Consider the following 13187-nt stretch of genomic DNA (forward strand, 5'->3'; position numbering starts at 1 on the left):
ACATACAAACAGTTTCCAAGGACAACTTGCCAGAAAGTCCAAGGTTATCTGTAACAAACCATCTGGTGCACCAAGTTATCAACCATGAGAAATACCTACAAAGAGCAGACCAATATAGTCATTTCCAAAACAGGCTGGGATGCCTTGCAAAATTTATGTAGGCTGGAAAGTCATCTATACCCTACACGCACTTGAATGTAGTACATCGTGAAGCAAGGATGCCAAAAGTAGAAAAAAAAAAAAAAGAATGTTTTCAGTTGTTGCATTTGTGCATGCAGACAAAAACACTTAGGAATAACAAAAGTATAGTTATATTACATTTGCAGTGAAGCACTGAGAACTGCTCACCTAACAGTTGATGTGTCAAGACGGCGTACGTAGCTGAGGTTCAGAGGCGGTCAGACTGGTGTGTAGACAACAACCTGGACCTCAATACCACCAAGACAAAAGAACTGGTAGTTGACTTTAGAAGGTGGAAGTCTGAGCTGCAGCCTGTCAGCATCAATGGGGAGTGTGTGGAAAGGGTCTCCAGTTTCAAGTTCCTGGGTGTGCACATAGACCCAGACCTCCAATGGAGCTCAAACACCTCTGTGGTTTTGAAGAAAGCCCAACAGCGTCTCCACTTTCTGAGAATCCTCAGAAAAATGGACCTGAAGGAGCTGCTGAGCGTCTTCTACCACTGCTCCATTGAAAGTGTGCTGACATACTACATCTGTGTGGTTCTCCAGCTGCACTATGGCACACAGACAGGCAGTCCAGAAGGTCATTAATATGGCCCAAAAAACTCATTAGGCATCCTCTTCCCTTCCCGAAGGATCTGTACAGCACTCGCTGACTCAAGAGGGCACGCAGCATCCTACAGGACTGTGCATACCTAGGACACTGGGTGTTTAAGCTGCTGCCGTCTGGTAAGAGATTCAGGCTGCTGAGGTCCTGGACAAACAGACTAAAGCGCAGCAAAAAAATTCTGGCACAACTTCACCTGCTTCCAAGGTGCATGGAGAGGATGAAAGAATTCACAAAGCAGGAACTCCAGCAACACTTGAGGGAAGATGAACAACTTTGATAATTGACCAACGCGTAAGAAGGAGTGCTATGAATATACACAAAAAAATAAAAAAAATAAAAAAGGACAGTCTTTAATGGTAAAGGTACGTTTGAATTTAGAAAACAAGATTACATCATAACATGATGTTAACATTTCATTATTACTAAGTTAAGTTACTGTGTTGTGTTGCAATGTGTCGTGTCTTGGACCTTTACATCTGGCTGTAAGTCTCTTACAGTTGATGCAATTTGTTTTTTGCTTTACACACAACAAAGAAAATGTCCCCAAGATGTACAGGTGTAAAACTAAAACCATTCAAACTGTTTGAGCTTCTAACAGTCTGAGATCATGTGGATAGCAGGCAGTTTAGCTTTGAGTGACAGTAGCTATGCTTACCACCCCGCAGCATTACAGACTCATGTAACAGACTAGAGATCAAATGTGGATCATCAATCCCTGACGCTGTCACCACCTCAATTATCTCATTCAATACTTAAGGAAATTGATCCATCTACACCGGTGATGAAAAACATGTTCATATGCTGGAGCCATAAATGTTTTTCACCTTGTAAGATCTTTGTGCCTGAAAAATAAAGCTCAACCCTGTGCTTATAAGTGCTGTCTCACCTTCATCTGCTTCTATGAGGAAAGCTACAGACACATAGCAGTATATGTTTGCGCGATCCATCTTTCCTCTCTCTGGAATATATTTGAAGAGCCCTACTGTCAGCTCTGTTTAACTGAATCGAAATTTAAATGACGAGTACAGCCACAGGATTAAGCATTCATAGCTAGGCATGCAGGGACTTTTTTTTCAGCAACACTACAAAATGTGATTTTAATGAGCAAACTATAGTGAGTGTCATTTATTATTAATGTAATGAAGAATAATTGTACCTTAGCGAGGGAGAAGATGCGGGTGCTAGAGGGCACAGCCAGCTCCTGTTCTAGATCGTGGGTGTCGGACCACGGCTTCTTGAGTGGCAGCCGGGGCACAAAGCCATCTACTGATGGATGGCACATCCTTAAGGCCTTCTGCATACTCTCCTCAAACGTACGGCCTATTGCCATCACCTGGATGCAAAGGAAGAAAACACACGATGGAATAATTGGCTTGCCAGAACGCTGAGTAACCGAGTGAGCGGTTAAATGTTTAGCCCCACCTCTCCTACACTCTTCATGGCACTGCCTATTTCACGAGACATGCCGTGAAAGCGGTCGAGGTCCCAGCGAGGAATCTTGGTGACGATGTAGTCTAAACTGGGCTCAAAGCAGGCTGTGGTCTTCTCTGATACAGCATTCTTGATCTCAGGCAGGGGGATTCCCAGAGCCAGCTTAGCAGCCACAAATGCCAAGGGGTAACTGAAACCAGAACCGGAGTGCAGGGAGACCAAAATCAAATAACGATGGGCAAAAGTGCAAGAATATTTTATCAAACATAATTTGTTAAAAAAAAAAAAAAAAAAAAAAAGGGTTAAAAAGTGAGTACAGTGTAAAATTATTGTTTTATTACCTCAATAGTCTGTCATACATAAATATCTAAGATCTCTTGATGTGTTAACGTGCATTTTTATCTTCTGCCGCATGAGTTCATAACTCTGCCTTAAAAGAGCCTGTTTCAGGTGTCAACTTACCCAGTTGCTTTGGATGCAAGAGCTGAGCTTCTCGATAGCCGTGCATTCACCTCAATAATGCAGTACTCCAAAGAAGATGGGTGTAAGGCATACTGGATGTTGCATTCGCCAACAATGCCAAGGTGACGTACCACCTTGATAGCAGTTTCACGGAGCATATGGTATTCCTCATTGGATAATGTCTGGCTTGGTGCCACCACAATGGAGTCACCTGTAAAAGAAGTGTTGTTCAGAAGTTGTTCAGACTAAGATTCGCTTTAATGAATAATAAATATATATCTAAACTTGGCTTTAGTTAAGTGAAAGTGACAGAAAAAGTAAACGTGTCACTTAAAAGCCATGGAGTGGTTGTAGCGGGATTGTTTTCTTTTTTTTTTTTTTTTTTAAATTAGAGAAACTTTTACATACAATAATTTTAAAACAGAGACTGTAAAAATTATTTACAGTCATCTCATGTTTTTCCTTATTCATTTTTAGAGGAAAACAAAAAAGCCATGTGACCAAAAAAAGTGTGTCTTAAATTGAAAACACACCTGTTTGCCTGTTTATACAGTGGACTTTGTGAGAAGCACTTAAACCAGCCTTAATGCTGGCAATAAGAGCAGAACTCAAACCCAACACTTTTTTTCCTCAAAATATTGATACTCTGTGCTCTCCTACCAAAACAGGACAAGGACAACAGCTCTGCAGAATGTCTACAACTGAGTGCACCACCGTGCATTTTCACTTCAATGTCAGTGATTCAAAAAAAAAAAAATTGTATCACCTCCCAATGACAATCACTTCTGAATTGTTAAAGGGAGTGTTTGTTTTTTTTATCAATTCAAATTACACACCTGTAGTTACAATCATACATCATCTCATGCTAAATGTAAATCACACGTGTTTTGCATCTAATTGCATAAGCATAACTATAAAATGATCTGTAGAACACCAGTACTCTGTTAGTTTGGGACGTGTGTATGCATTATGGATCCACATGGAAAGGAACAGCCAGAGGACCTGGAAAATCTGACTGTGATGTTTAAGAGGTGGGAGGAGGAGAAAAAATAAAAAAATAAAAAATAAACACACACACACACACACACACACACACACACACACGAAGTACAGGAAAATTAGTCAATCATAAATGGGGGGGGGAAAAAAAAAAAAAAAAAAAAAAAAAAAAAAAAGTAGTAATATGGTAATCAGAACTACCATGCATAGAGAATGAGTCTAAATCACACTAATCATAAAAAAAAAAAAAAAATCCATGTAACATGTGGTATTTGCATAATCTAGCGTGGGAAAAAAATAAAATAAAATGACAGGCAAATGTACAGAGGTTATCAAAATCAGACTTCCTGCGACAGCTCAGACAGCATGAAGAACACTGCTTGCACTTCAGTACGGCAAGGTAAAATGAAAGGATAAAACACCTTAATCTTATAAACTAGCACACCACAAGATTGGCCTTAGGATAATCTCAAGTGACAAATCTGAATTGCAATGGAATTTGGGAGGATCCGCCCAAATTCTGCAGAAGGATCAGCGTGAACGGACACGCAAAGTATGTGCAGGTCAATAAAGAGCTGCGCAAACACAGACATCTGTTTATGCACCCAACATAAGCCTGCATACCACAAGTGGACAGACTGCATTGGCTTTATTGAGTCATTATTATTATTATTATTATTATTATTATTATTATTATTATTATTATTATTATCATCATCATCATCATCATCATCTTATTTTGCAATTTTTCTATTAAAATGGTTAATATTTCTGTAATCCTGCCAGTCCCTACAATTCTTTATATATTTCAGTATATCACTACCAATTTACACTACCATATATTACTACCAAGAGTAAAAAGAAAATGAACATAAAATACAATAAAATTATGTTGCTGTAATTCCAAAGACATGCATAACTATTTTAAGATAAACCGTGACTGAACCATGAGAATTCACAGAGGCTTTGATTTGAGCTACATGTGTTGGTTGATCTCATAGGCAGAGCGAGAGAGAGAGTGAGGGAGCGAGAGAGAGCTGGTGAGCAAGAGTAAATTTAAAATGTTATTCTTTATACAACTCACTGTATGTCAAATTGTTCATTTACCTTCAGTTTATTGGATCACAACCAATAAAGGCATATGTACAAATTATCCAGTGACCAACAGCTGCTTGCTGCCGACCAGCATTGCTCCATCAAATCTGGCTAGAGTGCCAAACTACCTGAATGACTACAATAATATAATTTGAGGCCTGCAGACCGCATAATCCCTAAGTGAAGACCCAGTGATTGCTACACATCTCAGCCCGGCTCTGAACTAAGCCGGAGAAAACAGTTAACCAACCGAACTTTAACTTGAACTAACTTCTAATTTGTTTACTCTCAGAAATTTGATTATCTTTAGTTTCTTTTATTCATCAATAATCTGGGAAACAAATATCTCTCTTTTGTCATTGCGTCAATGTTTTACGTTTATGCCAGGTGAATAGGGAGCAACTGTGTCGTTAGTTTCAACCAGTGTGCTCTTGTAACTGTCCAGCTTCAAGGTCAGTATGTCCTTATTGTGCTGGCTCCCAATGGAGTACCAGTAAATACCTCTGAGTGCAGTTCTTTATCGACCTGCACATAATAATTTGTGTGTCAGAGCACAATGATCCTTCTGCAGAAGCTTTAAATTTAATAAAATTTAAAAAATAAAATAAAATAAAAAAAAAAAACCCTCAAAAGACAGGTGAAGTGTGCTCAAAGATATGGAGATTGAGAGAGAAACAAATAAAAAAATTTTCACAAAAATAATAAGAAAGAGCCTTTCATGGTTTGAAAAGGGCCACAGATTAGTGCCTACCTGTGTGGATGCCCAGTGGATCGAAGTTCTCCATGTTGCAGACGGTGACACAGTTATCAGCAACGTCTCGTACCACCTCGTATTCCACCTCTTTCCAGCCAAGCAAAGACTTTTCCACGAGGATTTGATTGCTCATGGCCAGAGCCTACGATACATAAACAGCTTAAACAATTTAGATGTGTGTTTCACTACAATCATCAAACTGAAGCGGAAAGAAATTAATACCTATATATTAAAGTTTAAGTAAGTAAGTTTAAGTAGTTAGTAGTTTAAGTAGTTAGTAGTAGTAAATGCAGTAGAAGTAAATGCAGGACATCCATACTGAAATGTATCAAACTAAAGTTTGTGTTTTGTGTAGTAAGGATTTTTGGTCTTTTTAAATAGTGTTTTATCTTTGTAATGCAAACTTCCAAATCACAGTGACAATCACAGAGAAGATGCTTTTCAGAATGCGATAAATGTGCCCTATAGCCGGTCTGTCCTTGTCAGTTATCAAAATAAGGGTTAGAATTGTTTCATTGCAAACTGTCCTTCTGGTTTGTCGATAGCTAAGATGCTTTGTTGAATCAAACTAAATGTAGTAATCTATTAGGACAGTTTGCACCGAAACAATTATCAAACTCTTTTTGATAACAGACAAGGCCAGACCAGGTTAAAGGACTGTCTACCTTGGGGTTTTTGTTTTGCATTCTTGTCTTGGTGAACTGCCCTTGATACAAACCAGGTGAACAGCTGCTGAGTATAATTGGTACCAATGCACTTGCCATTGAAACTTCCAAATGAAACCAAAAATAAATAAATAACTAAAGTAAGCTTCAAAGAAATACTTAAAAAGAGCACAAACATTAAGCATAAAAAAAAAAAAATAAAAAAAAAAAAAGCAAGCACGCACCAATCTAACACAGTCTGGCACAAGCGGTTCATTTTGAAGCCTGTGATCATAGATTAGAACCAATTGAGCTGTCAGACATAATGCTGAAAAGGGGAAGAGCACAAAAGAATGTTGCTTAGCAACAGAAAACTATTCCTTTCTTGGCACAGGACCAAAGAAATGTATCTGAACAATTTCAAAAGGTATTATTTCTGTGCAGGTTCATGCTGTAAACTCGAGAAAAGGTATAAAAAGAGGAAAAAAAACATGGTAAGCCTAGGTATAAATGCTCTGATTGATTTGGACAAAAGATTTTGAATGTTTGCTTAAATGCCAGGAGAAAAAAAAAGGACCAGTGAGAGAAAAAAAACAAAAAAAAAAAAAACAAAAAACAACAACATTAGCTATTGATAAGTGTCTGCTTTTTCTGACCTTCTGGGCAGTTTCCTCCAGCTTTTCTTTATTGGCACACAGACCAGAGCCCAGACCCCCCAGAGCGTAGGCCGATCGCAACATCACCGGGTAGCCTATCTGCTCTGCTGCTCGTAATGCATCAGACACCTGAAGGATGCACATAAATGTTACGCTTCCCATAACAAAAACTGTTGATACGGGCTTTAAACCACTATAGAACTATTACAAACACAAGACCTCCAATATAAGTAATGTCAATGACTTCTTTTTTTTAACACTAACAAAATGCTGGAATCAAGAAATTAGTGGTAGACTACAAGCTGACAGGATATTTTAGTATCTTCTATACGTAGTTACCAAACGTATCGCTCAAGAACACTTTTTTCGGCAACTGGACATGGGTCCTTACCGACTCAACAGCAATACTAGGTGCAATTTTCTCATTGATCTCCATTAGTTTGTCAGCAAAAAGCTGCCTGTCCTCTGTTGCCATTATGGACTCCACAGGGGTTCCAAGGACTTTCACCCCATACTGGTCCAAGATCCCACGCTGGAATAACTCTACCCCTGAAAACAAATTAAAGATGCATGGTTAAACACACACACACACACACACAAAAAAAAGATATGTCTAAATAAATTACACACATATGTATATATAACACATTTATATTATATCTATTATATATGTTTTACCTTTTTAAGGTAAAAGATTTTTAATATAATATAAAATATATAATACAAAAGGTTTTTAATATAATAGAAGACTTAGACGTAACATTTGAACTGAATTTCAAAGGGACACATTTGCATTTTTCATTCCCTTTGGTCAGTTACACGTACTAATCAAGCAACTGTGCACATCTTACCACAGTTGAGTGCAGTTTGTCCACCCATCGAGAGCAGGATGCCGTCTGGACGCTCTGTCTTGATGACCTCGGTTACAAATTCTGGCGTGACAGGCAGGAAGTAGACTGAGTCAGCCTGCTTGGAGCCCACTTCATTGGTCTGAACGGAGGCTATGTTTGGATTCATGAGCACAGTCTTCAGGTTTTCCTCCTGTATGACCGCAAGGGAAATTATTAAAAGCAAACTCACCCATGACAAAAAGTCTTCAGGGACACTTTTACATCATGTCTGACATTTTAGATGTTCTAAAGTGTTTTCCAGGCCTGTCACATATCTCAGATACAAGAGGCAAGTGTTACTAACAACATTAGCAGCTCTGCTCAATTCTGTGCCCCAATTCAAATGCTAAATAGAATTCAGTCCTCATTAATTTTATCATTGTCATATTGCTGTCATTTATATTTTATTATACCAAACTTTATATTAAAAAAATGATTCCCTCTATTTTTCATAAAAGTCCATTCAAAAATTGGAACATGGGGCCCAGAGATAGTGACAAATTACAGTAAAAGCAAACACCTAAGACACAGCACAACAGCATCAATGCAATTTGGCATTTATTTTTCAAGTCTCTGGAATGCTACAGAGGGAAGGAAAATCATTCCTTTAAAAGATATTCCTTTTACAGGCTGACCTCTAACAGGTTGGTCAAAATGTCCTGTGGCCATTTAATTGGGTTAAGATCTACTGACTGCAAATATCACAGCATGAAATTCATATTGCTGTGCCCTATGTCATCATAGAAGAGAATAAAAATGTTACATCCAAGGATAAAGGGGGTCACTCAGGACAACTTTGTTTTCATTTGCAGTGACCATTCCCTGTAATGGATAAGTGGAGCTAACCTATGGCACGAAACGGCCCCCCACAGTATAAGCACGGTGGCACCAAATGCTGTCATTGTTGGGGTCAAGCACTCAGGCCTACTCATCTGGGTATAAACCTTTTTCACGTCTCTGCAGATCACTGCCTGTTGTTTTTGTTTTTTTTAAATTCCACTAATTCCTCAAATATGTTTTATTTCTTGAAGTGAGCGGTTTATGCAGTACTATAGTGTTGGTCCCTATGCAATTATCAAAAAGTCACAGTTATCTAAGGAGGATTTACTGTTTTTTCAATGCATACCAACTATAATGCACAAGAATTGCAGTTATCAAATGTGCTCTGTCCATGAAAAACTCCTTTTACGTTTGCCTTTTTTTTTTTTTTTTTAAACAGAGCTTAATCCAAATGCAAGTTTAGTCACAGTTGCCCATTGAGCAGTATTAGCTAGTGAATCTCCTGCATCTGTGTCCAAATAATGAACCATCTTTCATTATCATTTAAATATTCTCATCTTGCCATATTGATTAAAAAAGAAAATCACAATCAACTGGGCCTGCTCAGCATTTTTAGATCTTAATTAGATAAACTAAAATCCCAGTGTTCCACGTAATTAGGGAAAAAGCTGCCAAGCTCATCGATGAAATAAGCTACAGCATCTTAACTACCCAATATAAGGACAGTATAGCAGAATAAATGACACATTTAAAAGTCCATGAATTAAAATGCAGACAAATTGGATCATCACATCACTTTAAAAAAAAAACAAAAAAAAAAAAAACAAAAAACAACGTCTGCATCGACTCTCACACATAAAGTCACATGAAACACACTTCTATGCCTTCATTCACAACCATATTAAAGTATTATTAATTGGCTACAGAAATGATTAATTCATCCAGATGCTCTGACCTTCATGGCCTTGATGGCTTGAGATCCAGAGTAGTCAAACTCACCAGCCTGACCAATAGAGAGGCCACCAGAACCCAATACAAGCACCTTTGAAACCTGCGTCGACACAAAAAGGTGTGATTGGCACCATTTAAACAGCAGGTTCCACTAAATGACTGATATAAAAGTCTCTTATGTTCAGAATATTTGAAGTTGAACCTGCTCAACCTGGGTGAAATACTCTACCTGGGCCCTGGGAGGGATCCTGGGTTTTATGGGCATGACTGACGCTATGCTGATATTCTTTCCTTTTTTGATCAGGGACAAAAAGACATCAAAGAGAAACTGTGGGGGAGAAGAAAAAAAAAAAAAAGCGCCTTATAATCACAGTTTAAGTATTATATTAACGATATTGTTTTTTTTAATGGTCTCCTGTTAATCGTTTTGGAGCCAAACCCCTATATTGGTTAAAACAAAAGGCTAAATTCTGGCTAAAATGTACATGGAATCTGAATTCAATTTAACTAAAGTGACAGATCTTTGAGATCAAGACAAACGTGCTGAATAAATGATCTTCTAATGCAAAAGTGTGCCATTCGTCCATCTATCCATTCGCTTCCGCTTATCCTTTTCAGGGTCGCGGGGGGCGCTGGAGCCTATCCCAGCTGTCATAGGGCGAGAGGCGGGGTACACCCTGGACAGGTCGCCAGTCTGTCGCAGGGCTATGCAACTAACATCACCCTCAGCTTACTTAGATCAGATTCTAAGAACAGTTAAAAGATCTGCACCTGATGACTTCTGAGGTCTGACTGATTATTGCTACCTGGACACCACATCACTTTTCCAAACCATTCACAACATTTACACAAGTACTATTTTAGAATAGAGCTCAAAGTTTTACGCAAGTTCCATTTTGTGAATATACTTTAATTAGCTGGAGTATAGTGTTCAGGTACTTCATGCAGCACCATCAAGTTTTTTTAATTACCTCTGTGTCCGTGGGACCGCCCTTAGCCTCAGGGTGAAACTGGGCTGTAAAAACAGGTTTAGTGCTGTGCATGATCCCCTGGAAATTGTGAAATAAAAATCATGAAATTATGTATATATTAAAAAAAAAAAAAGAAAGATACTGTTAGCATTTCGAAAATAAATGCATCTTTCCAAAATATTAGTGTAAACATCATACAGTCCTGTATTTGCTTCAGTTATTGCTGTAAAAGAATTGTTTATTTCTTTATTTTTATAGCCAAAGCCTAGGAAAAAAAGTCCTGTTAAAGACTGAATATTCACACAGACTGAAATCAACCTCATTGGTGCCATCATTTGCGTTGATGAAAAGCGGGCCCCACCCTGGGGGCAGGGACTCGCTGTCTATGCCATAACCGTGGTTCTGTGCGGTAATGAAGGCCTGGCCCGTCATCACATTCAACACCGGCTGGTTCTGGCCTCTGGGGACCCACAGAAATGAATAAAACACATCATCTACTTCATTACATTTTCTGTCGGACAGGTTACACTTTAGACTGAAATCTTTATCTGAATGCAGAGCATATACAGCACGCTGTATCATATTTATGATTGGCTGTTAAATTGGTCACCTGTTGCCCATAGGTAGTTTGTATGACTTGGCTCCTGCAGCCAGGGCAGTGATCTGATTGCCCATACAGATCCCAAATACTGGCTGGGGACGATCGCTCTCCAGCACCTTCACAAAATAAATATTATTACAGAAACAATGGTGGAGCTATAAACACAGTTATGAAAAGAAATTGTTGAAACAAATATATTAAATATTATATAGATAGAGCTCTGCAACAATTTTAGTTCCTTGTTAAACCTGCGAATCAATACTCAAGTCTCTCAGTTCACATAAACATTTGTGAAGCATCCTACCTTGTGCACGTTATTGATGAGTGTCTTGGCCAGAGATGGATCTCCTGGTCCATTAGATATGAACAGGCCATCATAGTCTAGACTAAGCAAGTCCTGGTCCCACGGCACTAGGTGGACTTCTGCACCTCGCTGCACAAAAGCACAAATGTAGTTATTTTGTAATCTTCTGAGTATACTTAAAATGTCAAATGAATGTAAAATCAAAGTAGCAGAAGATGACATTTATTTTATCCCCCTAGCTGTAAAAATAACTACAGACAACACCAAATAGACATAATGTCATAATGAGAGCTCTGACATTTATGGTTTATAATCTCCAAACATGTAATGTTGTTTAAAAAAAAAACAAAAAAAAAAAAAACTGAAAAATAGAACAAAAAGAAAACATAGAGAAGGGTCAACGCTGAGTGTAACGAATAAGAGCAAATCGATGAATACAATGTTATAACCAAGCCAATTAAAAGCAAATATCACAAGTCATTAACTTTGAGTACAAACATGATGAAAACCCACTCTCTTACCAATCTCCATGCCACAAACAAATTTTACATTTCTGGAGCTCATTAGGCCCAGATTTACTTTCTCAAAATTTCTAGGTCAGGTTGCAGAAAGCATGTAACAGAGCGCTGACTTTTTTATTCTGCGTTTATGCAGAGGAGGTCATTTGGGGCTAAGTCACAAAAACAAGGTCTCCAAATGGAACGCACACAGTCGAACAAGGATGTTTCACGCAACTCTCACCTTAACCAGCAGTCGAATTATGTTATGTTTAATGCCACAGTCGACAGCCACCACTTTAATTGGGTTGCCTTTTCCAAAAACTTTGACTTCCTGGTGAGTATAGAGGCATGACAAGAAGAGGTTAGTGCCATTTCAAAATATCTAAACAAAAGGAGTTTTTAAATCTGATATTATCGTTAAATAAAAAAAAGAAAAAAAACTGGCAGTTGTTACCTTGGTTGAAACTTCTGCTACTAAGTTTTTCTGATTGGGGTCAGTTATGTCAACAGGCTGACCATCAAATTCAATCTTCCCCAAAACTGTTCCCTTAAGAGAAACCACAAGCCAAACATATCAGAAACTGACCGACTCATTCATTAAACGTGAAACAGATACAGTCTTTCTAATTGTGGTACCTTATCTCTGATGACTTTGGTCAGCATCCTGGTGTCTATCCCAAACAGTGCAGGAACCTTTTGAGGGTAAGATTTACATTAACAGAAAAGTCATATTCATCATTCACGCATTCTCACAGCTTCTAATTTGCAATCTAACCTTCTCTTCTTGCAGCCATTGACCCAGAGACTTGACAGAGTTCCAGTGGCTGTACTCGTGGCTGTAGTCTTGAACCAGTAGACCAGATACCTAGAGAAACCAAAGCATTGTATGAGCCTTGGAAAAAAAAGTCCAATTTAAAACCCCTCCAGTCTATTAACTGCAGTTACACAGTTTTAATAAAAGGGTCAGTCAATAATAATAACCATTCTGACCTGATGCTTCAACCACTTAACCCTAGCTGTAATTAAACAAAAATTCAGTGAAGTTAAAAAAAAAAAAAAAAAAAAGGAAAATGGCCATGAGTGGTCAGTGCCAACTGCAGTGTTAATTCTTTATTTGCCAGAAAATTAAAGCAGCTCTAATATGATTCAACATTAACAGCTGACATTGTTATCAGTGAGAAAACTGTGGTGGATTATATGCAGTTAGGTCCATAAGTATCTGGACAATTTATGGCTTGAAAAGCAAACAGACTGCCTTCTGGCAATCATTTTCATAGCCAAGTGAAGCCGTGCACAAAGCCAAACACATAAAGGATCCAGAGGTGACTTTAGTAGCCATTCACTGAAAATCTCAATATGA

The 13187-nt window shown here is 38.3% G+C and overlaps 1 protein-coding gene across 4 annotated transcripts in view; it reads right to left on the bottom strand.

The window, feature by feature from the left end:
- cps1 (carbamoyl-phosphate synthase 1, mitochondrial) overlaps positions 1-13187 on the bottom strand; it is a 64023-nt gene that overhangs the window by 47906 nt on the left and 2930 nt on the right. For all 4 annotated transcript variants that reach the window (XM_085434276.1, XM_085434277.1, XM_085434275.1 and 1 more), the window contains exons 4-20: positions 12603-12692; positions 12464-12520; positions 12282-12374; positions 12069-12158; positions 11328-11456; positions 11033-11139; positions 10741-10882; positions 10423-10500; positions 9681-9779; positions 9456-9551; positions 7682-7871; positions 7222-7379; positions 6831-6959; positions 5528-5672; positions 2683-2893; positions 2212-2410; positions 1946-2122 (exon numbers count right to left, since the gene is read on the bottom strand). In XM_085434276.1, coding sequence (XP_085290402.1) covers positions 1946-2122; positions 2212-2410; positions 2683-2893; positions 5528-5672; positions 6831-6959; positions 7222-7379; positions 7682-7871; positions 9456-9551; positions 9681-9779; positions 10423-10500; positions 10741-10882; positions 11033-11139; positions 11328-11456; positions 12069-12158; positions 12282-12374; positions 12464-12520; positions 12603-12692 — 2190 coding nt within the window. The remainder of the gene's footprint in view (positions 1-1945; positions 2123-2211; positions 2411-2682; positions 2894-5527; positions 5673-6830; positions 6960-7221; positions 7380-7681; positions 7872-9455; positions 9552-9680; positions 9780-10422; positions 10501-10740; positions 10883-11032; positions 11140-11327; positions 11457-12068; positions 12159-12281; positions 12375-12463; positions 12521-12602; positions 12693-13187) is intronic.

The sequence above is a fragment of the Copadichromis virginalis genome, linkage group LG16 (genome assembly GCF_057382275.1).
Source record: "Copadichromis virginalis isolate Kocher_CV1m ecotype Utaka linkage group LG16, C_Virginalis_male_GT1.1, whole genome shotgun sequence".
In the NCBI taxonomy this organism is placed as follows: domain Eukaryota; kingdom Metazoa; phylum Chordata; class Actinopteri; order Cichliformes; family Cichlidae; genus Copadichromis; species Copadichromis virginalis.